Consider the following 26,292-nt stretch of genomic DNA (forward strand, 5'->3'; position numbering starts at 1 on the left):
GATTCGCCTGGGCAGGCTGCAGACCTGGGCGGGCGGGGTCGTCCTCTTATATACCTGCTGGGATTGACAGGGCATCTGACCCTCAGCTGAATCTCATAGCTCTCCTGTAGCTGCCTCTGATTAGTTATCATTTAACTCTTGGGGGAAATAATTAGCATCACATGTCATGTACATGGTGAGGGTAGCCGATGGGTCTCAAACCCTCAGTGAGTTACGGAGGTCCCCTGCTTGTGAAAACAGGCTTCGGTGGATTGAGCGGACGAGACCAATAGTAGATCCAATGGTCAAGAAAGCAGTTCCTGCATGTGCTGTTGTGGGAAGTGAGGGGCAGATGGGGCTTGTCAATCTGGGAAAGTAGCCCATCTAGAAGGAAAACTGATCCTAAAACTCAGCTTCCTTATGGGATATCTTCGAGAGAAGAAAGGGCTAAGGAGTAAACCCTACACAGATCCTTAGTGGAGTCCTTAAGGCACCTTGTACACCTCCTTCCAGCAAGTCCTGTAGCCAAGCTGGTGCCAAAGGGATTCCTCTGCTTTCCTTTGTTTGGACAATATCAGCAAGTCCCAGGACCTCCATATATGCTGCCCAGGCTTGAGGTGCTAGTTTGACACACTAACCACTACAGTCATACCTTGGAAGTTGAACGGAATCCGTTCCAGAAGTCCATTCAACTTCCAAAACGTTCGGAAACCAAAGCACAGCTTCTGATTGGCTGCAGGAAGCTCCTGCAGCCAATCGGAAGCCATGTTGGACATTCGGGTTCCAAAGAATGTTTAGAAACTGGAACACTCACTTCCAGGTTTGCGGCATTCGGGAGCCAAAGCGTCCAAGGCATTCGGAATCCAAGGTACAACTATACACCGCATTGGCTTCCTAGAGTACTTCTGCTATGGGGCAACTATATAAATTAAGGAGGTAAATAAATATCATGAAAGCAAGATGTCACTTAGAGAAGGATCTGAAATGTTTTCCTTGAAGCTTGAATTTGTTTCATTCTGGATTGTTCTATTTTATGTTCTAATGTGTTGTAAACCGCTTTGAGATTAAAATAATTATTATTGTTGTTGTTGTTGTTGTTGTTATTATTCATGGGGGGGGGGGGAATGGCACCTAAACATTCCATTGTGATGACCGTAACCTTGGTTTAAGGTGCCATTTGACAATCAGCTTATATATCTGAGTTTCTAATAAGGCTCTTCTCTATACCCTCCTCAACTGCTTTGGCATGGATGAAGGATGGAGGGAAATGTGTGTAGCAACCTCTGGTTTTTGCATGGTTGGAATGTAGCCTACATTACCCATCACTAGCTTGTATGCCCCTTCCCAATATCTCTACTAGGATATGTAGCCCTTGGACTGGAAAAAAAGTCACAGCAGTACACTCACAATGGGACATTAATACATTGTACAGGAATATATTGGTAGATGAAGTGGCATACAATGGAAACATAATCAGAATAAGATCATTAGAACAACTTTCCACACCCATAGTTCTCTTTGGAGCCCTAAGAACGTGAGCAAATATTTTGCACCATGTTCTTCAAGACAGATGCTAGCGAACGTTCCCAGTGCGGTTATAACGCCTGTACAAATATCTAATCCTCTTGTTCAGGTTGTGGTAATCGTCCAAGAACATTTGGTCACCCACCATTTTCTTTTTGCGGATGCACCTCTGAAGCTCATTCCCCCGAAAGCCACGTAACCATTTGGGGCCTCTGATCAGGTCCTTGGGGTGGGCCTTAAAGTCCCCTAAAAAGAGCGAAAGAGATACAACAGACATTAAAAAAGAGGTCAGCCTTGGGGCTGTAGGCTGAATAGCCAGACACTGTCCCCCTTCCTCTTTTGCACACACCTCCCAAGGCACCCGTGCTGCCCGGCCCCCTTCTGAGCACAAAAGTAATAATAAAAATGCTGTCAGTGACTGGCAGGAGCTGGAGTCTAACCCAGGGCAGGGGGGGTCAGTGATTTTGGGGAAACTATATCGGCTAGGGGGCAAGAGTCGGAGGCAGGGGGAGCTTCGGAGCTGCAGGATGGATTGAAAGAACAGGAGGAAGAGGCAGGTCAGGTAAGTGAAGGGCCCATGTACTTCTTCACCCTCTCCTGCACCACTGTCTCCCAGAACCAGGAGAGGACTGAAAAGGGAGGAGCAGAGGAGGTTGCCATGCAGGCAGAGTCTTGGGCTATGACAGGGGTAGGTACATAAAGTGGTAGAGGGGGAGTGTTAAGTATTATCCTTGACAATAAAGAGTTAACTATCTGCCGTGTGCATCTTCGGTTGGGAAGCACTCTTAACAAATACCTATTAACAGATAAACATGCATTTCCCTTACTGCTTGTCATCAAATGCCAGCACATACATCTCCCCGAGATTGAGGCTTTCATGTCAGCTCCCTTCGCCCTCCCTCAAGAAACAATGGGTTGAGGGACCCTCCAGAGTAGATTGGGGAACTGTGGAGGGCTGCAGGGTAGGGAGGAGAGGAAGAGAAAGCCTGTGTTTGCTGACATAAAGTTGCATGCTGCCCGATTTATCTGTTCAGTAACTCTGCATCCCCAATATTTACCCAGAATGCCGATATTGTCATAGACCCCAAACAATGCTCGTTTCTCTGTCCATCGATCGACTGGTTCGGGGCGGGGGGGCTCCTTCACACGAATTTGGTTAGGGATTCCTGGAAGAGAAAAAGTGACCAGAAATGTTAGGTCTATCATTGTAAAAACTCCACCTTTGGGAGCTGTTCTTTAGGTACTCACCTTGGAAGCTCTCACATTGCATATGTCCAAAAATACTACTTACTCAGTTAGATTTAGATGTGGGCAACTTGGGATCAATACCCACCCATGCTAATAAAATAATAATAATTTATTATTTATACCCTGCCCATCTGGCTGGGTTTCCCCAACCACTCTGGGCAGCTCTCAATCGAATATTAAAAACACAATACAGCATTAAACATTAAAAAACTTCCATAAACAGGGCTGCCTTCAGATGTCTTTTAAAAGTAGGATAGTTGCTTATTTCTTTGACATCTGATGGGAGGGCGTTCCACAGGGCAGGTGAGGGAACCACCAGAAGGCCCTCAGAGCTGGACCTCAGTGTCCGAGCTGAACGATGGGGGGTGGAGACGCTCCTTCAGATATACAGGGCCAAGGCCGTTTAGGGCTTTAAAGGTCATTCAGGACCAGTGTTATATGGTCCCAGCAGCCACTCCCAGTCACCAGTCTAGCTGCCGCATTCTGGATTAATTGCAGTTTCCAAGTCACCTTCAAAGGTAGCCCCACATAGAGCACATTGCAGTAGTCCAAACAAGAGATACCTAGAGCATGCACCACTCTGGCAAGACAGTCCACGGGCAGATAGGGTCTCAGCCTGTGCACCAGATAGAGCTGGTAGACAGCTACCCTGTACATAGAATTGACCTGCACCTCCATGGACAGCTGTGAGTCCAAAATGACTCCCAGGCTGCACACCTGCTCCTTCAGGGGCACAGCTACACCATTCAGGATGAGGGAGATTTCTGTATTGTCAGAATTCAACCTCAATCTGTAGCCACCATCCATCCTCCAATCGCCTCCAGGCACTCACAGAGGACCTTCACCACCTTCACTTCTGGAACGGATTCCGTTCAACTTCCAAGGTATGGCTGTAGTGCCCCCAACAGTCAGCATAACAGTTACAACCGAGGAGCAGAAACTTCAGAAGGTGTACAATATTGCAGCCAGAGTTCTTGGAGAAGGGCTTCTGCTGATAACCTCATGGGACATATGGAAAAAAAGTGTCCCTTTGGGTACTGAAGCCTGAGGACCCATGTGGCACTTTATAGGAGGGGAAACTGACATCTTCAACTGGGCCCAGAAACAAAGCAGAACATAGTTATGACCCTTAAAGGATTACACATCACCACCACTGTATTAAACAGGGACACCCCACAAGCACGCCTCACAAGAAGGGTTGGATCCACCCCTCTGCAGGAGTGTTCCCCACTGAAGTCAAGTCTACATGTGCCAGGCAGAGATTAAAGCTACCTAGGAATTATTTCTAGGGATTAAGTCACCAGGAAGCAAGCCACATTAAAACTAGCAGGATTTGCTTCTGATCTGAGTGAACAAGCTCACAGAAGTTAGTGTGACTCAAAAGTTGGGTCCCCAGATGAAAATTATGGACTTTGCGGAACTGGCGAAGCTGACATGAAAAATCCAAAACCAGCATGATCAAATATTCCAAAAGGACTGGAGTAAATTCATCTGATATTTGAAAGATTATTGTAAACAAGTAACATCACTAGCAGGGTTATCTGAAGACTTGTAAAGAGAAATTCCCTCCCTTTTTATATTTATTTAAATTAGAGTTATTTTGTAATGAGCATAATTAGAATTGGAAAACGTATAAAATGCAGTGATATAAAGGTTAATTTTGAAAGCCATGAGGCAGGAGGGAAGTCGATAGGCTCTAAGGAGCCAGAGAGGTAAAGTTGATAATAATGATGTGAATGTATATTACCGTATTAAATGGAACAAAAGTTGGGTCCCTAGCTACTGTTGGGACTACAATTCTCATCACCCCTGACTACTAGTCCTGCTAGCTAGGGATGATGGAGGTTGTAGTCCAACAGCAGCCGGGGAACCAAGTTTGAGTAACCCTGATGGCACGATACACGAAGTAGGCTTTGTAAGCATTCAAATAGCTGGGAACTACGGCGGCATGGCTCCGGTGACGTCATCGTCAGGCGACGCCCCCCCCCCCAACCACAGCTACTTCTCCTCCGCGCAGACGGGCTGACTCACCTGTGCTGAATGGCCGGCTCACTTCGGGAGCAAGCAAACTGCGGCCCAACAAGCCCCGCGCGGCTGACAAGAGCAGCGCCGCCGCCATCGAGATCCCGAGTTACTAAACTTCTTCCCTGCTCAGACGACCATAGCGGCCTCAGGAGTCAACTTCCGCCATCTTGGGACCTTCCCAGAATGCATCGCTTCCGCACAGTTTCCGGTCATGGGTTTTCTCTTTTTTTAATGGGAATAGAATGAAATTATCATAGAGCTAGGAAGCGGGGGGGGGGAATGCAAGCCAATCTGGAATACTTTTTTAGGGCTGAAAAAAGGGGGTTAGGAAAGAAACAAAGCACGCTTTAAATAAATTAATTTGGGGGGGGAGTGAGTTGCCTAAAGAAATCAGTGAGAAATGGCTTTGACTTTGACATTGGTTTCCTGGCGGGAGTTGATCACGGTGTGGATTTGCCAAGCGTGCCTTCCTCTTAGCACGCTTCTCCCTTGCGTCCTGAGATCGAGTGTCGTCAAAGCCCATGACACCTTTGGTAAAGGCTGTTCTCCAACTGGAGCGCTCGCAGGCCAGTGTTTCCCAGTTGTCAATGTTTATACATTTTTTAAGATTTGCCTTGAGACAGTCTTTAAACCTCTTTTGTTGACAACCAGCATTGCGCTTTCCATTTTTAAGTTCGGAATAGAGTAGTTGCCTTGGGAGACGATCAGCAGGTATCCGCACAACATGCCCAGTCCAACGAAGCTGATGCTGAAGAATCATTGTCTCGGAAGTATCTGATACTTTCACATCTCTATGCTTTTTGCTGAGCTCTTCCGAGGCTGCTCTAATCGGAATTTTGGGCCGTTGGAGAACCCCGCCCTCTGTACGTGATTGGGGTGGCCGGGCTCAGCGTCGTGATTGGGCGAGCGGGTAGCGTTCGAAGTGGCGGCGCGCATTTCGTCATCTCTCTTCCGTTGTCTCTTATTGGGCGGCGGGTGTGCGCGCGCGCTGCAAAGCTGCGATCAGGCGTTCCTGCTTCCCGCGCTTTTCCCCATTCGCTGAGGACGGGCTGTGTTTCAAGGTCTGCTCTCCGGGTCTCTCCTGCTGAGTGGATTTTCCACGCGCGCTTCCGAAGCGGCCATGGCCGACGCTCCTCCGACTGCGGCCCCCTCCTGGGAGTTCAGCCTGCCCTTGTCGCCCGCCGACTTGCTCCGCGGCGCGGGGCCCTCGCAGTACGTGGTGCAGGAGGTGCTGCCCCCGAAACAGCTCCCGGGGCAGCTGGCAGGTGGGTAGGAGGCGAGCGCTGACGTAGCCGGGGCTCGGGGCAGGCCTACTCTGGAGTAAGACTCCCTCCCGCCTTCATCTGAGCCGGGCTTACTTCCGAGTAACCGTGCAGCCTGAGTAATGACTTTTAGTCAAATACAATAAATGATTGATTGATTGATTAAAGAGAGAGAGAGAATCACAGAATTGTAGACAACCCCGACCAGAGAAAAATGGCAGACCAAGTTGGTGGACAGTGCTGAAATGGCAACCAAGAAGACAATAACTTTTTAAAAAGAATGGGAAAATTTATAATTTATTTACAAGACCATTGTAAACAGGTTAAACATTAGCATGGACAATTTGGAAGGATAAAAAATTGGATAGTATTGATATGCAGTTGTAAGGATTCATGGAAGGGATGGTGGGGGGGAGTCAGAGCATGTGCTCTGCTGATGAGATGTGGCTAATATTGCAGTGGGAGGAGCTAAGGCCAAGAGTGACGCCTAAGGCTATCAAATTAATTCATGGCATAAGTGATATTCAAACCCTGGAGTTTACTGATTCACGCTTCTGTCTTTTAATTGCTACCCCATGCTAGCTATTGCATACCCTCCAACGTTCTCAACAACCTTCAACTTCCCCATTTTTGTCTGCCTCCCCACCCCCATGCAGAGCATTTCCTATCAGAAGTGCCAGTACCACTACCACTAAATCAATAGGACACACCATCCACCGTTCTGTAAAAACACACACCAATAAAGAAATTAGAAAGGGGCAATATTAGACGTGGACACACAAAGCATTTTTTTAATTAAAAAAACAAGACTCCTTGGGCTCCCCTCCCCTTTTATTATTGCCCCTCAAAGCTGGCACATCTCACGGGCCTGGGCCTTGTTGGTGGCAGCCTCTCCTCACCTGCTTTCCAGCAGCCGCTATGAGCTGCCTAGGGGAGGAAACTGTCAGCGGCAGCCATGGAGAGGCAACAGGGCGCTCCCTCGCAGCCACCGCTCTGGACAAGTGTTGGCTCATCATCCTCTCTGATCTCAGTGGCAGCAGCTGGCATCCGTCTGTCTTGGGAGACAGTGGAGGAGTTTGCCTTTGGGGGTGAGGTCAAGCTATTGGAAAGTTGCAGTGTCTGCTGTGGCTGTGGAGACCAATACGGGAAAGACATGCTTTGTGGCAGGTGAAGGCATCCAGTTATTTTGCTGCAGATGCACCATGGTTTTTCTTATCACTGTGCTGCAGCACTAGCGGGGGAAATAGGGACATTCCAGGATCAAATCAAGCTGGGATAGCTTTCGTCATTCCAATACTGTCCCTGGAAAATTGGGACACTTGACAGTTATGCTTTTGTGGCTGATGGCTGTTAATAGATCTACCTTCTGTGAATCCCTTTTTAAAGCTAGCAGAGCTAGAGCTGAACTAGCTCTGCTCCATTGTTTACTTTCAACATTCTTCTGATGCTGAACAGCATTAAGGGTAGTAATTGGAAGTACACTGATTTAAGTCACAGTGAGTCATAGCCTAGCCAGCTATATAAAATTGATCTCTCACATGTGGTCTCTTTCTCTCTGTGTGTGTGTGTATGTGTCTCTCTCTCTCTGCAGCATTTCGGACAGTTTTTCGCACACAAGGAGCTCTTGCTATCCTGCAGCATTTTGATACAGTGTACAGTATCCTACAGTGAGTTTGCATGCTCGGAAACATTATTGCTATTATTAGAAAGTGTTCAGCCTTTTGGGGTTGAGAGTCCCTGGGGCCCTTTTATTAATGGTAATGCAGCTCCTCAGTATACCAAGGAACAAAGTGGGCTGCACAGCATAGGAGAGGGCTGTCAGGAGTGATCATGTCAGTGGCCCTACAAGTCTCGCCATTCCATCATAAGAGTAGTGCCTCAGTAGGATCACCTGCTCTATTCACTGAGGAGGAAACCTAGAGCAGTTAGGAATAAGATACAGTACCTTCAGGCTGCAGGGGTGGGCTATCCTAACTAGTCCCACCACCCTTGCAGGGGAGAATTGTCACTGTAAATCCAAACCTCACCTGTAAGTGGACTGCCTATCACAACAAGGTGATAACAACTCCACCTATTTCCAGACTGCCACCCTCCCCAAAGTGCACAGACTAAGTGGAAGGTGTGCTCTGCTCTGTGCTTTTGACCAATGACCACTTGAGAAAGACCATTGGAGGCTGTGAACTCCCAAGCTGGATCCTAAGTGAAGTCATCTAAAACCCCTTTTCTGGATTTCTCCAGCATCACACCTGAGACAATCTCAGTCAGGGAAGCTGTAAAGCAGTAGTGTGGGTGGTACACCAGTAGCATTCCTAACCTGTCTTTGACCCAACAGCAGATACAGGCCTTGCATTACATAATGTACTTTAAAAGCACCGTATGCCTTAGGAGCTGGGGTCACTGAATGCAGTTCTGAACTGAACCTGGCTCTTGCTTTCCCCTTTTTTGCACTTCACATCTCTGCCTGGCAGCCACTTCCGAACTGTTGATGCTGCTCTTAAAGAAGATGCCCTAGAACTGATGATGAAAGGTGAGTGAGGCCCCTTCGAGGTCATAGAAAGTGTGACTTCTTTTTTGGCAGCTTTATGATGCTATCAAGGCAAATGTGACCTCATTGGCAGGCTGCTCCCTCAGCCTATTCCCCTTATAGAGGTCTGTAATCTTGGTGGTCAGTGCAAAGCTATGTGTGTCCACTGTAAGGGCAGACCTACAGGATATCCCATTCCTTCTGGCTTTCTCTCTGGAGGAGGCATCCATCTCTTGCAAAGTGTTGCAAGGAGTGGTCAGGGGCATGGACACAAGACAAGCCTAGTGTGCCTGGGTTATAGGTTGCTGGGTGCTGCCAGAGTTATGGCTTTTGAGGCAACATGATCACAAGTCTTTGGTAATCTGAAAGCTGCAGTGGGTTTGTATTTAAGGCAACTATGTGCCAAGAGCATGCCTGGTGATCCATCTTCCCACTTCTCTCTACAGTTGTCGCCAGTCACTCTAGTGCCCTGACAGCCATCATGAACAGTGCTGACCTAGCATCTTCACTTCGTGCTCTTCACCATAATGCTCTCAAGATGAACTGCTACCTACTAGCACGGCTGGTGGAAGCTTTTGAAACAGAGTGTGGCAAAAGCAACCTGGTGGGGCTGGATTCCAAGAAGAAGGTAGAAGGCTGAATCTGAAAACTTGCTGGGCTTAAGATGGCCCTTTTTTATCTCTGGACAGTTGCCCCAAAGTCAACTTAAAATCAGTCTTTCAAGTTGTATGATAAAAATAATTGATACATAAAATGTAAGCTGAGAACTTAAAAAGGGACACGGCCTTCCACCGCAAGCTCGTGCATTGATCTTAGGAGTGCAATTTGAACATGTGGAACCTAATTCGTGAAGGGGTGTTGTGTGTGCTCATTCTTCTCTTCCACTCACACCTGAAGTTGATGTCTTGCATTTATGTTAACAGGGTAAGAAGAGCCAGGCTAAAGGCTTTCTCTGGGAGGACGAAAGGCAACACGTCGTGCAGCTGCTCACGCAGTTACTTCAGCTGGACCTTCATCGCCTATGGAACAATTTTGCAGTGGAGGAAGAGTTTATCAGGTGTGAATGTTGGAGGGGTTGAGCAGGAAGCTGTTTCTGGGCAAGGTCTCTGAAAGCATACTTTCTTACATTGCGGAAGAGTGACGGGTCAGTCAGTTTGCGAGGAGGAAGGATTGATTAGGGCAACAAGGCAAACTTGAACTAAGGAAAAATAATTCAGGGATTTTTTTATCACCAGTAATATGTGTGCCTTCAAGGCTTGCAGTGTTGTATCTGATATCCCTCCCATTTCTCTGTTCTCCCCGATATAATCCATATTTGTTCTGATTCCTGTTTTGATTTTCCCTCCAGTTTAGTGACTGGCTGCTGCTACCGCATCCTGGAGAACCCTACCATTGGCCACCAGAGACATCGGCCTACACGAGATGCAGTAATTCATCTGTTAGGTGTAGTTCTACTGCGTTATGGCCATATGCTCAGTAAGTCTACTCTTTTCTTCTAGAGCAGGCATCCCCAAACTTCGGCCCTCCAGATGTTTTGGACTACAATTCCCGTCATCCCTGACCACTGGTCCTGTTAGCTATGGATTATGGGAGTTGTAGGCCAAAACATCTGGAGGGCCGCAGTTTGGGGATGCCTGTTCTAGAGCTACTCCAGTGTCCAACATGATACAGCCCAGCTGCTGTTGCTGGTGCACCATAAACCCCTAACCTAAACTTCCCTACCTATCTTCTTATTGAAAATGAGTCTTCTCTTACCGCAGCTATCTTTGGTAGGTGCCACTCTGAAGGTCGTGCAGATGCTTCAGCACTTTGAACACGTAGCTCCAGTGTTTGTGGAGGCTGTGAGTGTGTGGATCAAGGAATATGGAATGAAGAGCATTGTGGGGGAGCTGCTAAGGTGAGAGAGGCTCTTGTCCTTGCTCCCACCCTGTTCTCGGCAGCTTCAGCCACTGACTCTTGGTTCATTTTTCAGGGAGATTGGACAGACGTGCCCTCAGGAGCTGTCCCGAGACACCTCAGGGGTGAAGGGCTATGCTGCCTTCCTTGTAGAACTGGCTGGACAAGCACCAGCCATAGTGCTGGCCAACATAAGTGTCCTCCTGCATCACCTGGATGGAGAGGTACTCAATATGGGACCATGTGAAATGTTAAGACCACACAACTCTCCTTTTGTTTGGCCTGAGATCTTGAGCATATATGGGAGGACATAGTTTTACTGGCTTATTTAAAGCAAAGAAAGTCACCACCCCCACCTGCCCAGCCAGCATCTTGCATCTGTCAAAGCTCTGTTATTTTGTCTGCATCTCTTTGTTTTGGTTGCACCTCAGTAGGTTCAGAACCAGTAGCTGGCATCTTCTCCTCTGCCGCCCCCGCTCCCTTCATATGCCTGCCTTATAACTATACTGTACTCGGGTTTCAGGCAAAATGAGCACCCGGACCAATCTTGCAATTCAGAACCTGCTTTAGAATGGATCGTCAGCTTTCCTGAGGCTGCAGACAAACCATAGAGAGCTGCACAGAAGAGTTTGGTTCAAATACAAGAATCGGCTCTGTGGTTCTTAATTCATGAAATCCTCTCTTCTGTGGCATCAGCCCTGCTCATGGTTACGTGGTAATGAGTGGTGTTGGTTTCTGAGACTTTCTTTGGAGGAAACCCTTGTTTGGATCAACGTGCAAGTCGGCCACAACCCTGTGCTGCAGCTGGAACACTAGGGGCACACATGTGCCAGCCCAGAAATGTCTTTCGAGCTATACAAAATGGGGTGTGTGTATGGCATCTTAATTCTGTGCCTCTCTAGTTCTGACTCATCAATAATATCCAAGTGTTGCATCAGGATATTCTGGTTTTGGATTGCCTTTCCCTGCAGCTTCTATCAGTCCATGACAAATAGGCTCAGGCTGGCACAGAGCTGCTGTTGTAGTGGGCATCTGGCCTACAAGTGCTGCAGAGATTATGCAATTCAACCTGTTTCATATTGGGAGTTTCCTTGGGACATTTGCCTCCTCGGCCCCTTGTTTGTGAGATTTTGAAAGTGCGAGGAGAAATGCCCTTCTAAACAATATTGTTCTGCAGAGCTATGGGATGCGCAATGCCATTTTGACTGCTATGGCAGAGGTGCTGCTGCAGGTGCTGAATGGAGAGCAGCTGGAAGAAGCTTCCAAAAACACAAGGGATCAATTCCTGGACACCCTGCAGGCGCACACATGTGATGTCAGTAGCTTTGTGCGCAGTCGTGTGCTGCAACTCTTCACCCGAATTGTGCAACAAAAAGTGAGTTGTGAGGGAGGGAGCACTCTTGAGTTGAGCATCCTTTATCAATTCCATACCTTAAAGGGTAGAAGGATAGTTTGCATTGGGAAGTGCCATCTCCCTTGACTTGGTAATTTTAGATTAGAGGGGGCTTTGCTCTAGTTTTCCTGTCCTGCCAAGTTTAAATGGCTTATTTAGGGTTAATTTTTCCTCCCCTCTGCACCTGAGAGTGGGGTTGTGTCTGCTGAGCATCTGCTCCCCCTTCAGTCTTTGGTTCACAGTCTTTGTGTAATCTTTGAGGTATTCCCCTGCTCCATTTTGCCCGTCCTCTGCAGTTGAAGAAAGCAGGAAATGGGCAGCCATGTATGGTAGCCAGACCTCCAGGTCCCCTCCTTATGGATGAGGCTATGAGAAGATCCACACCGTTTGTAAGCACAGGCATCCTTCCCCCCTCCCCCCCACTAAGGCACAATGGGCTTGCACATGACCACACATATGTGCGGTGCCGGGGAGGGGGATAATAATTCAATTGTCCTCCAGCCTGTTGCTGGCCCAAGAGCGTCAGTTCTAGTTGTGGGTATTTATTGATACAGATTTTTGGTCTGGATTGGAGAGAGAGTGGCAGAGAGGGCATTTAAAAGGTGTCCAGAGAGTCTCCCCACTTATGCAAATTTCACCCGGAACGTAACCCCACGTAAGTGGGGAAATGCCTGTACAGGAACACTGAAACAATACAAGATTGGTGGGGGTGGAAAGGTGAGAGATAGGGCAGTGGGCTTTTCCAGGTAGCCCTTCCCAGCCTGGTTTGTAGAAATTCGTCTCTGTCTGGACTTTGTCAGAAAATGCTACAGGTGATGGCTAGAGACAGCTGTAGGCCTTCATGGGAGCAGTGCAAGTAGGAACCAGTCTATATTTCAAGGGCAGTTGTAAACATCATATGCATTTTTAGGGCCAAAAGCAAAATGCAGGTTTCTAGTACCACTTAATCAAGGTAACATGGCATTGGTCCCACTTACTGCTTCTATGGTTGTACCTGTTTATAGCCTCTCATCTCTTTCTTTCTTTCTTTCTTTCTTTCTTTCTTTCTTTCTTTCTTTCTTTCTTTCCTCCCTGCTTGTAGGCTTTGCCCTTAACTCAGTTCCAGTCTGTAGCATGCTTAGCTGTGGGTCGCCTACAGGATAAATCTGTAAATGTGGTTAAGAATGCAATTCAGCTGCTGGCTGCCTTCCTTTCCAACAATCCTTTCTCCTGTAAGGTAAGCTCTTTATCTCACATTTTGCTTGGTACACAAACACCCTCTCCTGCCACTATATACACCCCCTTCCCCAAACTTTGGTTCCTACTCATACACAATTGGATGGAAAAGAAGAGGTAACTCGGTAGATAAATGTTTAACTCAATTAAGCTGCATGAAACATGTGCAAGACAGATCAGAGCGTCAAGTGCTTGTCATTATGCCCCTCCTGAAAACACACACATACACCTTTTCTGGTGGCTTATTCCCCACCCCCAATTTCATAACGTACAGGGGGCCACACACCAGAGGCAGTAACTCTTCATGAGTTAGTTTGCAATGACTCTTCCTCTGAGTTGCTTATGGGAGCTGCCTTTATCTTTTTAAAACTATTATAAGTTACTTATTATTATAAGTTACTTATATTGGCATGGGACGCAGGAGGCACTGTGGGTTAAACCACTGAGCCTAAGGCTTGCCGATCAGAAGGTCGGCGGTTCAAATCCCTGCAACAGGGTGAGCTCCCGTTTCTTGGTCCCTGCTCCTGCCAACCTAGCAGTTCAAAAGCACGTCAAAGTGCAAGTAGATAAATAGGTACCGCTCCGGCAGGAAGGTAAACGGCGTTTCCGTGCACTGCTCTAGTTCACCAGAAGCGGCTTAGTCATGGTGGCCACATGACCTGGAAGCTGTACGCCAGCTTCCTCGGCCGATAAAGCAAGATGAGCGCCGCAACCCCAGAGTCTGTCACGACTGGACCTAATGGTCAGGGGTCCCTTTACCTTTTTATATCTGCATTCGCTCAGGTAACTTGAAGACAATCTAACTTTTGGATCACATTCCCTTAGATCTCACAAGATTTGGATATGAAATTTGGTGATAGTAGGGGAAGAAGGGGTTTGGTGGGAGGAGCATGAAATTAGCTGCGTTAACAAGAATTCTTATGTTCACAGTTGAGCTGCACAGACTTAACTGAGCTGCTTAAGAAAGAGAAGCAGAAACTTCAGGAAATGAAGAGCAAAGGCAGAACCAAAACTGGTAATGTGCTTCCCTGTGCCGCAGCTCGACATTTGAGGTGCCCCTGGCTGGGGAGGTGTGGGAAAAGGCAGAAATGGAAAAGGAAAAGGCATGGAGAATAGAAAGGCAAAGTTTGATGCCAGTGGTGAGAGTGGAACACAGGAGAAAAGGCAGAAACCTCCTGGAGACTTGAACACAATTCAAAATTGTACCTTCAGCTCCAGCAAAGCCTGTATGAGGGGATGTCTTAGAGAACACACCTTAAGACATTTGCAATTGGTACGTAGTTGTGTGTTGTCTCCTTTATTAAGGAGGCTTAAGCCCAGTTCATAAGTCCATGGCTGCTTTGGATTCAGAAATGTTTCCCATTTCAAGCAGTTTTCCATGGCATGGTAAAAACCAGTTAATCAGTTGGGAAAGATCTTCCCCCACTCCTAACCTGGCACTCTTAACCACTATACCACTGGCTCTGTACAGAAGTAACATCTCCATTCATTGGTCCATCCACTTTTGCCTCTAGCCCCGTACATCACTGTCATGTAGCTTTTGAAAGGTTGCCTAGAAGTGAATGCAGCCCTTGGGTTGAAAAGGGTTCCCTCACCACTTGCTCTATAGAATACTAACCTCCCATTCACTGCTGTTCATTTCACCTCGCAGCTGCAGTGATCCCCCCAGAGGAGGAGTGGGAAGCCATGCAGCCAGAGCTTCAAGCGACCTTGAAGAGTTGCCTTTGCTCACGAAAGCAGGAAGAAGAAGAGGTGGGTGAGCTTGAGACGGAGAACCCAGAACGATTATTTGAGAGCATCATCCAGCTGTTAAGGAAATCCAATTATAAGTGAGTAAACCCAGAAAGGATTTGTGTGCTTCTCATTGCAGTATGGTGGGGTTTTTTCTTGGGAGCTACGTGTCCCAAATATTCCCCCGCAAGTAATTATAAGGGGACGCTGCATCTCTCAGATGAGCTGGATGAGTGTGCGAAGGGCAGCTGGATCACATATTTTGCCACACGTGCTTTCAATGCAGGGGTGCCATTCATCTGACACAACAAGGTATGCGCCAGTTCCAGGCAGTGGAGCCCTTCAGCGGACCAAGAACAAAGGGTGATGAGGAAGACTTCATCCTGAGCGTGTTGAGAACACTTTACATAGGTAACCATCCATTTGTCATTGAAATTCTATTCAATATTGATCCAGAGTAGAACCTCAACATATAATTAGCACAGTAACATCTTAAACACATTGCAGGATTCAAAAAATAATAATAGACCAGAGGCAATAAATATTTCATCCAACAGAGCTTTACTGCTACTGACGGCAAATGAGCATAATGGTCACAAATCCAACACTTTTAGGATTGGCACTGTCCATAAGAAATCCAGTTGCAGGTGACTTAACTTACGCTTACAGTAACTATAATAAGACTAAACCTTAATGCTATATACAGAACAGAACAAAACAGACAGAAAAGAGATAGAAAGAGAAAGTGAAGCACAGGCTCCTACTGGCCTTACTTTTATAGTCAGCATGACCTTGACAGAAAGAGATAAGAGAACCAGTTTAAACCAGCTGTACTCAGCTTCTCTGAAGGAATAACCCAAACATCATGAACCTTTTGCTTGTTTCTTTCACACAGAGAAGCTTCCAGAACCGTCTTGAATTAATTAGAATAGGAAAGATCACATCAGACAATACTTTCTGCAAACTGACACTGTTAGTGCTCCACCTCACATTGCTGCTTGGTTGGCTCCAGTATCCCCTCTTTATGAGGACCAAACTAAACAAATGTGGATGCCGCTATTGCATCTAATTGTGTGTCTTTTCTCATATGAAGTGAGTAGTGGAAGGTACCGAAATCAAAAAGGGGTTGTGGATGTGGAAGCTAAACTCGTCCTTCTTCACCATACCTCTCAGCAGTCAGGCACCCAAACATGTTCCCTTGACCCCATCGCACTCCCACTCTTGAATCAGGATGGAAGAAAAGCACCCAAAGCAATAGAGCACAGTGGGAGGGGTGATGGATTCAGTTCTCCCACTCATGTTTAATGAAATTTAGTCTGTCCATCCACTCCCATATTATATACATCATAGTGGCTACAGCTATTGTTAGATTGACACTAGTTCCCTGCCACACTGGACCTTTGTCTGGAAACATGGAGAACACTGTTATCTTTCATCAGACTCTGCATGTGGTGAAAAATTCACCATTGCAATATAGGTCTCTATGCCATTGTATTTAGACCTCTATGATAGTGTGCTGGAGCTGCATGGGTCTTCTTTCTGTGTTTCAGGGTCCCAGGCTGAAGGTGGTGTCCAAGAATCTACAGATGGGGAGGAAGAACAAGCCCAGGAAGTGGAGCAGCCTCCAGAAGAGTTAATAAAGCAGGAGATGCTGGTGCAGTACTTGCAGGATGCCTACAACTTCTCTGCAAAAATCACGGAAGCCTTGAGCTTGGTCTCCAGACTAATGTATGAAAGCTCAGTCTCTGGTAGGTGTAATCTTCTACTCCTTATTTATCTTTTCCTGATAATGCTAGTCTTATATAATGTTGTTTTTTAGTTTGTGGAGCCCAAGGATGTGGACAGAATTTTTGGTGAAGTAATGCCTATCACAGGATAGCTCATCGTTTGCCCTTCTTTGCTTATAAAAGCCCTAGCAGAAGAGGGAACTGGTTGAGTGGGCAAGGGGAATGGTCATTGTCTCCGAGACAGAGCTGTTTCCATCAGGCTCAAAAGAGGCATGGTTAAGATCTTTGTTTAAAAAGCAAAACCCTCCATGAATCGCATCTTGTTGAAGAATTGCCAGACGGTCTCCAGTATTGGGGGGGTGGGGGAGAAGTTTAAGGATGTTATGGCATCTCAACTCCGCCATTTCAGTCATTTGGTTCTGGGACAGAGACAACTCTAGTCACCTTAGGTGATCTACAGCAGGAACTAGGCTAGGGGAGAGCACCCCAATTGGTTCTGAGCCGCTTTCAATACCAGGGTACCCTGGGTCATTGGACTGGGTGGCACTGTTTTGTGGTGGTTCCAGTCTTTCCTGGAAGGGGTTTCAGAAGATGGTTGTGGGTCCTATACAACACCATGGGCTCTATCTTATGGGGTCCTGCAGGATTCTATTCTGTCCCCCATCTTGTTGAACATCTACTGTGACGTGTTCCACAAGGGGCTGCCTTTGAAGACTGCTTAGCTGCTGACTTAGCTACCTATAAACAACTTTGGTCCAATATGTGGAGGAGGGGTGGAGCACTCAATCCCTCCTATGTGTCTAGCATTGAAACCAGGTCTACTGCCATAGGACGAAAGCACCATCCTCTCCTTAGGATAGAGATGTAGCAGGCAGGGTGGAGCTCTCCGTCCTTCTGCCACCCCTCAGGAGGCCAATTACATGCTTTGGCTAGTAACTTTTGCTGTGGCTCATTTACAAGGCTGCCTAACAGAAATGTAACATGAACATTGCAGCATTTAAGACATCTGGGTGTTTTTTTTAAAGATGCAGTAGAAAACCAAGTGCCCTCACCATCCTTTTCTCTTCTTTCCCCCCCCAGTTATGCAGGAAGCTATTGAATTCTTTGTGATAGTCTCTCAGTTTGGTGTCCCTCAGGCTGTTCTTGGAATACGTCGAATGCTTCCACTTGTATGGTCCAAAGAGCCAGGAATCAGAGATGCTGTGTTGGATGCCTACAGGACGCTCTACCTGAATCCTAGTGGAGACTCTGAAAGGTTTGGCTGACACCCTTCCACCTGCCATGACAGAGTAGATCAGGCATCCCCAAACTTCAGCCCTACAGATGTTTTGGACTACAATTCCCATCTTCCTCAACAACTGGTCCTGTTAGCTAGGGATCATGGGAGTTGTCGGCCAAAACATCTGGAGGGCCGCAGTTTGGGGATGCCTGGAGTAGATTGTGCTTTATCTTAACTGGGAGTTTCGGGGAGGCGTGGAGAAGATGCAGTTACAATCAAGCATACTATTTCTGTGTGGCCAGTCCTGAGGTCTGTTTTAAACTGTCAGACTGAAATCCAGTGTACTCCTTGGGGTTCACATAACAAGCAATGCATCTCTCAAACTGCCTTTTCCCTCTAAATGAATACTCTGGTTATGAACTATGTCAAGTTACTACTATTGGTGTAGTCCCCATTCAACTTTTTAATCTAGGTTTGCGATCATGACAGCTGTTAAGTAGAATCTCTAAATCCTTTATCTTTTTCTTTTCTCTTCCTGCCTCTCTTCAATACACAGGGCTCGAGCCCAGCACTTGGTGAAGTCTCTCTCCCTCCTCCTGGTGGATGCGTCACTGGGGACTACTCAGTGTCTCGGAGAAATTGTGAGTGCGCTTTCCCCTGTAACAGACCACCTCTCACAAACCCAATCACACTTGACTTGGAGTATAAGCCTGTTTTGAAAGTTTTTTTTCTTGAGTTCTTTGAGCTCTTGAGGAACTTACTAATATAGGCATATCTGGCAGAACAATTTCAGATTGGTCCAATTTACTGACATTGGGTGGTAATTTGGTTGAAGCAAGTTAAAGAAAAGAGTACTTCCCTGGACACATAATTTGTGGAATTTGCTATGCTGGTGGCCACCTGCTTAGATCTCAGTTCAAAGGGAGGGATAAGACAAATTTGCAGATCAAATTGTACCTCTGTTCAGAGGCTGTGGTCCTCTGAATCCTGCTATTGGGGGGCAAGTATAGTACTAGGAGGAAGGTTGTTGCTTCCGTGCCCTGCTTATGAACAGCTTTGAAGCATCATGCTGGATATTGTTGGGAAGAGAATTATGGACTATTGGTCTGTTGTTATTGGGATCTTGTATATTGTAATGTATTTTTAGTCCTTGTTTAATTATTGTGTTGGGGTGGGAAAGGGAAATTGGTCAACCAGATTGGTCTCTTAACCCACATTCCTGACAGTAGCTTTGAAAAGTTGGAATAGAACTCCTATATACTGTGTGTGTGTGTGTGTGTGTGTGTGTGTGTGTGTGTGTGTGTGTAACTCACCCAAATTTCTGCAGCATAAAAGCACTCTGCTGCTCAAAATTGCAACTTATTTATTCCATCCACTTAATCTGCACAGAATTGACCTCACTCAGGGGTGGGGGGAATAACTTACATGCTTTTTTTAAAAAAATAAACAATTAACAATTGATTGCTTTTTCTCCCCTGATAATCTTTGTGGTTCCCTAGATCTCTGAGTTTGTGCAAAAAGATGAAATAAAACCTGCTGTGGTCCAGCTGCTCTGGGAACAGTTTACAGAGAAATTGCAGTGTTCAGCATTGGAGCGCCATGCTGCCATCATGCTTCTTGGGATGATGGCACGGTGAGTCATTAATTTAGCCTCCTGTGTGCTGGCAAAAAGCTTAGATTAATCCTTTCTAATGCAGTTTCCCCCCAACTACTGTCATTCCAAAGACCTGGAGTTGCATTCAACCAACCAGCTTTACTAACAGAAGCCCGCACAAGGGTTTACTGCATAGCTGCTCTCTCACTGGGTTTACTGCTCTCTCACTGAAATTATTATTATTATTACTATTATTACTATTATTATTACTATTATTATTATACCCCGCCATCTGGCTGGGTTTCCCCAGCCACTCTGGGCAGCTTCCAACAAAACATTAAAATACAGTAATCCATCAAACATTAAAAGCTTCCCTAAACAGGGCTGCCTTCAGGTGTCTTCTAAAAATCTGGTAGTTGTTTTTCTCTTTGACATCTGGTGGGAGGGTGTTCCACAGGGCGGGTGCCACTACCAAGAAGGCCCTCTGCCTGGTTCCCTGAACTTGGCTTCTTGCAGTGAGACAACTGCCAGAAGGCCCTCAGCACTGGACATCAGTGTCCGGGTAGAACAATGGGGGTGGAGACGCTCCTTCAGGGCTTTAAAGGTCAGCACCAACACTTTGAATTGTGCTCAGAAACGTACTGGGAGCCAATGTAGGTCTTTCAAGATTGGTGTTATGTGGTCTCGGCAGCTGCTCCCAGGCACCAGTCTAGCTGCCGCATTCTGGATTAATTGTTTCCGGGTCACCTTCAAAGGTAGCCCCACATAGAGCGCATTGCAGTAGTCCAAACGAGAGATAACTAGAGCATGCACCACTCTGGCGAGACAGTCCGCGGGCAGGTAGAGTCTCAGCCTGCGTACCAGATGGAGCTGATAAACAGCTGCCCTGGATACAGAACTAACCTGTGCCTCCATGGACAGCTGTGAGTCCAAAATGACTCCCAGGCTGCGCACCTTGTCCTTCAGGAGCACAATCACCCCATTCAGGACCAGGGAGTCCTCCACACCTGCCTGTCTCCTGTCCCCCACAAACAGTACAGTGGTACCTCTACTTACGAATAACTCTACGAACAGAGCTCCGTCCGCCATCTTGGATGCGGTTTAGATAGGATTTTTTCTACTTACGAATTTTTAGATAGGGTTGCTTCGACTTACAAATTTTTTCTCCCAATGCTTTCCTATGGGATTCGACTTACAAATTTTTTCAACTTACGAATGTGCGTTCGGAACGCATTAAATTCGTAAGTAGAGGTACCACTATACTTCTGTCTTGTCAGGATTCAACCTCAATCTGTTAGCCGCCATCCATCCTCCAACCACCTCCAGGCACTCACACAGGACCTTCACCGTTTTCACTGGTTCTGATTTGAAAGAGAGGTAGAGCTGGGTATCATCAGCATATTGATGAACACCCAGCCCAAACCCCCTGATGATCTCTCTTTAGTGGAGGACGTTAGCTTGAGATTGGTTACTCTTCCCAGTCATGCCACAGGCAGGGTCATGTCAATTAAGACAGACTGTTAAACTTCTCTGATAGAGAACCCCACCCAATGCTAGTCCTGTCTCTTTCAAAGCAACAGTTTCTCTCCCTCACCGCCCACCCCTATGCTCCTGCTCTTTTCTACCCTCACTCTCTTGGGTTAGGTAGGTGAGGGGAAGCCAAAGTAATCTTGAAATTTGGTTGGTTTGGCTGTATTGCCCTTTTTGCCATAGGTATGTGGTCCTCACCAGCATTCAAAGGTGTTGCATTTTGTGTGGGCCAACAAATTTCACAAGTCAGATATCAGCCACAGTCGTCTTACTGTTGTGGTACCCCAGTGAAATAAATTTATCTTGTCTCCCACTAGCTGAGGCTTAATGCATAACTAAGCATGGGGAATAATCTCTTAGATTGTTTTGCTTCTGTGGTATAGTTGGATTTTAGTGGCTTGAGTCCTTCAGAGTCACCCTCATGTGGTTCTAACGAAATATGTTTTTGCCTTCACCAGAGGGAAGCCTGAGATTGTCGGGAGCAACCTGGATGTTCTGGTAGCAGTGGGGTTGGATGAGAGAGTGCATGAAGATTATCGCCTTGCCCGAGAAGTGTGCAATGCCATCTCCAAAATTGCCAGTAGCCAGAAGGTCAGAATCTGCCTGTGATGGGTATAAAGTTCTGTTCTTGCATTTTCTGCCACAACAGGTGTACCCAACTTCGATAAGTCTGGGTCTTGGAGCTTTATCAGGAATGAATATTGCATTTATTCTTTGTCCCAAACTGTAATAATATTCAGTGTAACTATACAGTGCAACTAAACAGCATGTTTTTGAGTACTCTCCTCCTTCACCTTGCATCTTTTACAACAGCCCTACTGTGCCTAGTGTTCTACCTTTTAATTGGCATTTGGAAGACACTTTCTGCTATGGGGAATTCATGCTCTTTTAATCACTCCACAATATTGCAGTATGTTGTGTAGACTGGTCTGCAACTGGTGGGTTGTGACCTGCTAGTGCAGGCACCCCCAAACTCTGTCCTCCAGATGTTTTGGGACTACAATTCCAATCATCCCTGACCACTGGTCCTGTTAGCTAGGGATGATGGGAGTTGTAGTCCCAAGACATCTGGAGGGCCGAGTTTGGGGGTGCCTGTGCTAGTGGGTTGTGGCTTGATCCAAAATGGACTGCAACAGGACAACTACCACTATGCAAATATAGATGGTAAAAGATTAAGAAATGGGTATGTTTGGGTTAAAAGTGGGCCCTGCATCTGAGAATGTTGAATATACCTGCTCTAGATCAGGTGTGAGGAACCTTTGACCCTCCAGATGTTGCTCACATTATCCCTGGTCATTGGCTATGCTTGCTGTAACTGATGGGATTTGTGGTTCAACAACACCTGGAGGGCGAAAGTTTCCCCATTCCAGTTCCAGATCATTGTCCAAAAGCCAGGCCTCTCCAGTACCCTTTTAAGTGCCACGGCCCAATCTGACCAAGCATGTGTCATTTAACCGTTGTTGTGAATAAAGGACTGAGTTCTGATGCGAAAATCTCAAGCTGCTGTGCTTGGCCAAACTCACGGAGCAGTCGCGAGGGTAGCTTTAAATTAGAACTGTTTATTTTTGCTACATTTAATCAGTTTATTGCCGAAAGGCAAACAGGGCAAGGTTTTGCTGGGAAAAAACATGATGCGTTCTCTTTCTACTTACAGCCTGGCCTTGAGAAAAGGAGTCATTCCTTCCGGCTTCCTCAGTCACATCAGCTCTTTGAACGCTTGCGCGAAGTGATAATTGTGGGTGAGTTACTGAAACTGCAAGACAATGGGTGAGCCTGTATGCAAGCTTGTTGCCTTACCTAATATAAGTAGTCCTTCTGCTCTTCTTCAGGCTTTGCTAGATCAAGTGCATACTGGATCCCTTTCACAGAGACAGCAATTGCCCTCATCTATCAGTTGGCAGAAGGGCCTGATGAAATATGTGCTCAGATCTTGCAGTGCTGCAGCCAGCAGGCCCTGGAGAAGTTGGAGTCTGAAGGGACTGAGGCAGGTGAGTTGGAGGTGGGAAACTCCCCCATTCCTTCTGGTTTACTCTTATGTGGCTGTGAGGAGAAAGGGTGAAATGGAAAAGAGATTACCAAGAACCCAATAGATGGGCAGGTTAGATACAGGGCAAAACAAGGACTCTGGGTAGTAAATGTGCAGCGCTGAAAAATAAGGGCAGACTGCGAATGCACCATGAAACAGTTTTAATTTGCTTCCAGAGCCTGGGCCATCTTCTCCCAACAAGGTTGCTGATGACCTTAGCACTATTGACACCATGGTGTTGACACATCTGATCTCTCTGGCTGGGGATGTGGCGTTGCAGCAGCTTGTACATCTGGAGTTGTCAGTGAGCTCAGAGCTACGCAAGCGCCGAGTCCTTGGGGAAGAACGGGAAGCGAAAGAAAAGGCTGCAAGCAAAACGAAGGTGCAGAATGGCAAGGTGAGGGGGCTGGATCACTGCTGCTTCATTGGCCTCCTGGCACTTTGACACCAAAGCAGGAACTGATCTCTGTTTCTCATCTGGCCATAAAATTCTGCAGGTCCCTCTGCCAAACCTTTCTGAGCTGATCCTTCTGTATAAGTCCCTTGCTAGGTGTGCTTGCTTGTCACTGCTTCATCTGGAAGGTGGAGGAGAAGCAGAGTGTTACTAAGTCCTTAGATATTTATACAAGTTGATCATACCTGGTTTGACACTGTTTTTACAAAGGTAATGCAAAGAGTCCGGGTTGTTCCATGTTATCCCATTAGGACTAGTGGGATCCTTTTCCTGGACATCTTATGCTGCAAACATGCCGCTTGCTAGAATTGCTTGGTATTCAAAATCTTTCAGTTTGTTTGTAAACCCTTGACCTCTGCTCTGCGCTCTGCTATAAAAACCAATGAATCTGATCTGCAAAGTAGATCCCCAATACTTGAGTTAGAGACGGAGCCCCAATTTTCTGGAAGTGCTTCCTCAATTGGAATTGGAGGTGCAGGGAATACTGCCTGACAAGAGTTACCAATCAATCAATACTTTTATCGCGGTCCAAAGACCCATAAACCATAAAACAATTTCAAAACTAGATACAGTTAAAATGACCAGACAGATGGTAGAACCAAGGCAGTCATTTTGTTTCATCTAGGGCATAATGATCTTTGTTTCTTATAACCTCTGAAAGAAACTTTGCCATGGCCAGTGTAATATCATTTGACTTGTCTTCCAAAAGATATTTAATATGGGAGGCTTCAGGTTTTCCCTGCAAATTTGCCAGTAAGGGTTTGATCAGTTGATTCCTTGCTTTATCATTCATTGGTACGAAGCAATAGGATTGCTTCGTACAATCGACATCCTGGGAACATAAGCAAAGCCTATTCTGATAGAGGGTGCAGCTCTCAGTCTGCCATTTAGAACTTCCGAGGGAAATACATTTAGCCTGGCTTTGGTAAATAAAGAGTTATCAGTGTCCTGCCTTTCTTTGCACTTAACTCTCCCCTGCTTTTAAGCTGGGCGGTCTGTGCCGGAGGGGAAGAGAGAAAGTGCTAACTTTTGTCAGCTTCTTTCTCTCTGCTCAGAGTACTGGGAATGATACCACCATGGAGGAGGACCTTGGCTTGGTTGGGGCCTCTGCTGACGACACAGAAGCAGAGCTCATCCGCACCATTACTGAGGCAGAGCTGCTGGATGGTGAGTGTTGCTGTTTGAGTAGGAATTTTTCCTCCTGGCACACATCTCCCATGCCTTAGATGTCTTAAGAAACTGAACTTCAGATCAAAACGTTCCCATAAATCTTGGCTCTGCTGTGAATTCTCAGCCTGTCTGCAATGTGGTATGAGAGTGACCTGCGTTAAAGGATTCATGTGAAGCAAGGGTTGCGGAGGCAGCACCCAGAGATGCACATGCATCCACAAAAGCCTTCCCTAGTATACGTACACACGCAAAAAAAATATATTAAGCTTGAAATAAATATTCTATTGTAGCAAATAGAATAGTCATTTCACTGGGGGCGGGGGGAGTAATCCACCACAACTCTGGTTTGTAAACATGCCCATTGACCCAAAAGGGTTGGTGGCACCTGATGTAAGGATTCCTGGTAATATGTATAGCAGAGCTTTCCAAACTGTGTGTCACAGCATGTTAGTGTGTCGCCTGCAGTGTGTAGGTTTGTCGTGCGAATGCTCTCTGCGCTCCTCGGGGCTAGAAAGGGGTTAGTTGAACCTCCAGTTTTCTAGTAAAACTAAATTACTGTGTCACGAAATGATGCACGCCTAAGAAGTGTGTCACCAACATGAAAAGTTGGGAAAGCTTTGACTTACAGAGCGCTTTGAGTTCCACAAAATGTCAATTTCTGGGAAGAAAAACTGGCAATGTTCAGAACTCTCTAAACAAGCAACAAGAGCACCTATCTCTGTGTGTACGCACAGAGAAACATATAAATGGGTGGAAAAACAGGCAAACAACCCTCCCCAAAAAACTATTTTATAAAAATTAAAATGGGGGGAGGGCAAGGACCCTTGGCAGATGCCAAGGGAGAGAGATCTGAGGGTACTGTACTTCCCGCAGGTGTCCAATGGAGACCCCAGTGCTTTATGGATATGGTGGTAATGGCTCCTTGATGGAATACAATGTAAGCTAGTTGAGCAGGAATATGTAAATTGTGTTAGCAATTGGTATAAAGAGAGGAGATGATTTTCCTGTTCCCTAGAAACTCACGTTCCTAACAAGCCTGCCCACTACAGAAATACTACATGCATGTAGCATGCAGGCTGTAGGCTACTTTCCTTAGTTTGTGAGAAACCATCACACAAATGAAGCCACAGTTGTAGGCTTATATTTTGGACTGATCTGCTGCAACCTCTCTACCGCCTCTTTCTGTATAGGAAAACAGTTGCTTTCAACTTTTATTCCCCTGGTACTCAAGATTTGCAACAACCCCGGACTCTACAGTGATCCAGCACTCTCAGCCGCTGCCACATTGGCTCTTGGGAAATTTTGCATGATCAGGTATTTATCTTTTGTGATCCTCCCCTTCCTGCTCCTCTCGAACCCCTCTTGCATGGTTCTGTATTCCATTCCAAGTTCAACAACTTGGAGCCACCACTCTGACATACTTGACACCGATTCCCTTTCCGTTCACATTCAGTTCAGAGTTTTGTGACTCTCAGTTGCGGCTTTTCTTCACCATGATGGAAAAATCCGCCCTCCCTAGCGTGCGCGCCAACCTCATGATTGCCGCCGGAGACCTGGCCATTCGCTTCCCCAACTTGGTGGAGCCTTGGACACCCCACCTCTATGCTAGGTAAATCTTTGGTAAGGAAGATTGGGAGGGGTGTAGGGCTTTTGAATCTGGGCGATGGAGGGCTGTAATAACACGCAACAGTGCTTGAAGCAGGAGCAGGACTTCTCCAGATGGGGGGAAGCCTGCAGGAGTCCAGTGGAAGCATCAGGTGATAATGGCCTGGCTA

General features: G+C 46.5%; 2 protein-coding genes and 1 non-coding gene across 3 annotated transcripts in view; 2 read left to right on the forward strand and 1 right to left on the reverse strand.

Moving 5' to 3' along the window:
• Positions 1-1,391: 1,391 nt before the first annotated feature.
• MRPL51 (mitochondrial ribosomal protein L51) lies at positions 1,392-4,971 on the reverse strand. The gene is made up of 3 exons (XM_035141047.2): positions 4,783-4,971; positions 2,562-2,669; positions 1,392-1,749 (listed from the first exon to the last, which is right to left on the reverse strand). Exons 1-3 carry the CDS (start codon positions 4,868-4,870, stop codon positions 1,553-1,555), a joined length of 393 nt encoding a protein of 130 aa, XP_034996938.1. The 5' UTR covers positions 4,871-4,971; the 3' UTR covers positions 1,392-1,552.
• Positions 4,972-5,232: 261 nt separating this feature from the next.
• Positions 5,233-26,292, forward strand: part of NCAPD2 (non-SMC condensin I complex subunit D2) — a 29,428-nt gene continuing 8,368 nt past the window's right edge. The window contains exons 1-24 of the mRNA XM_035141283.2: positions 5,233-6,041; positions 7,630-7,705; positions 8,507-8,565; positions 9,009-9,190; positions 9,486-9,619; positions 9,911-10,038; positions 10,336-10,459; positions 10,535-10,682; positions 11,636-11,833; positions 12,933-13,067; positions 13,997-14,081; positions 14,718-14,895; positions 15,084-15,208; positions 16,348-16,545; positions 17,605-17,779; positions 18,300-18,384; positions 19,243-19,376; positions 21,326-21,458; positions 22,522-22,606; positions 22,697-22,855; positions 23,070-23,290; positions 24,403-24,514; positions 25,708-25,831; positions 25,971-26,126. Coding sequence (XP_034997174.2) covers positions 5,897-6,041; positions 7,630-7,705; positions 8,507-8,565; positions 9,009-9,190; positions 9,486-9,619; positions 9,911-10,038; positions 10,336-10,459; positions 10,535-10,682; positions 11,636-11,833; positions 12,933-13,067; positions 13,997-14,081; positions 14,718-14,895; positions 15,084-15,208; positions 16,348-16,545; positions 17,605-17,779; positions 18,300-18,384; positions 19,243-19,376; positions 21,326-21,458; positions 22,522-22,606; positions 22,697-22,855; positions 23,070-23,290; positions 24,403-24,514; positions 25,708-25,831; positions 25,971-26,126 — 3,299 coding nt within the window. The 5' untranslated portion in view covers positions 5,233-5,896. The remainder of the gene's footprint in view (positions 6,042-7,629; positions 7,706-8,506; positions 8,566-9,008; positions 9,191-9,485; positions 9,620-9,910; positions 10,039-10,335; positions 10,460-10,534; positions 10,683-11,635; positions 11,834-12,932; positions 13,068-13,996; positions 14,082-14,717; positions 14,896-15,083; positions 15,209-16,347; positions 16,546-17,604; positions 17,780-18,299; positions 18,385-19,242; positions 19,377-21,325; positions 21,459-22,521; positions 22,607-22,696; positions 22,856-23,069; positions 23,291-24,402; positions 24,515-25,707; positions 25,832-25,970; positions 26,127-26,292) is intronic.
• On the forward strand, positions 8,616-8,933 carry LOC118075513 (small nucleolar RNA U85). Its single transcript, XR_004691391.1, has one exon. It is a non-coding gene; the product is annotated as a small nucleolar RNA U85 (small nucleolar RNA).

This window comes from Zootoca vivipara, chromosome 16, assembly GCF_963506605.1.
Source record: "Zootoca vivipara chromosome 16, rZooViv1.1, whole genome shotgun sequence".
Taxonomy (NCBI): Eukaryota; Metazoa; Chordata; class Lepidosauria; order Squamata; family Lacertidae; genus Zootoca; species Zootoca vivipara.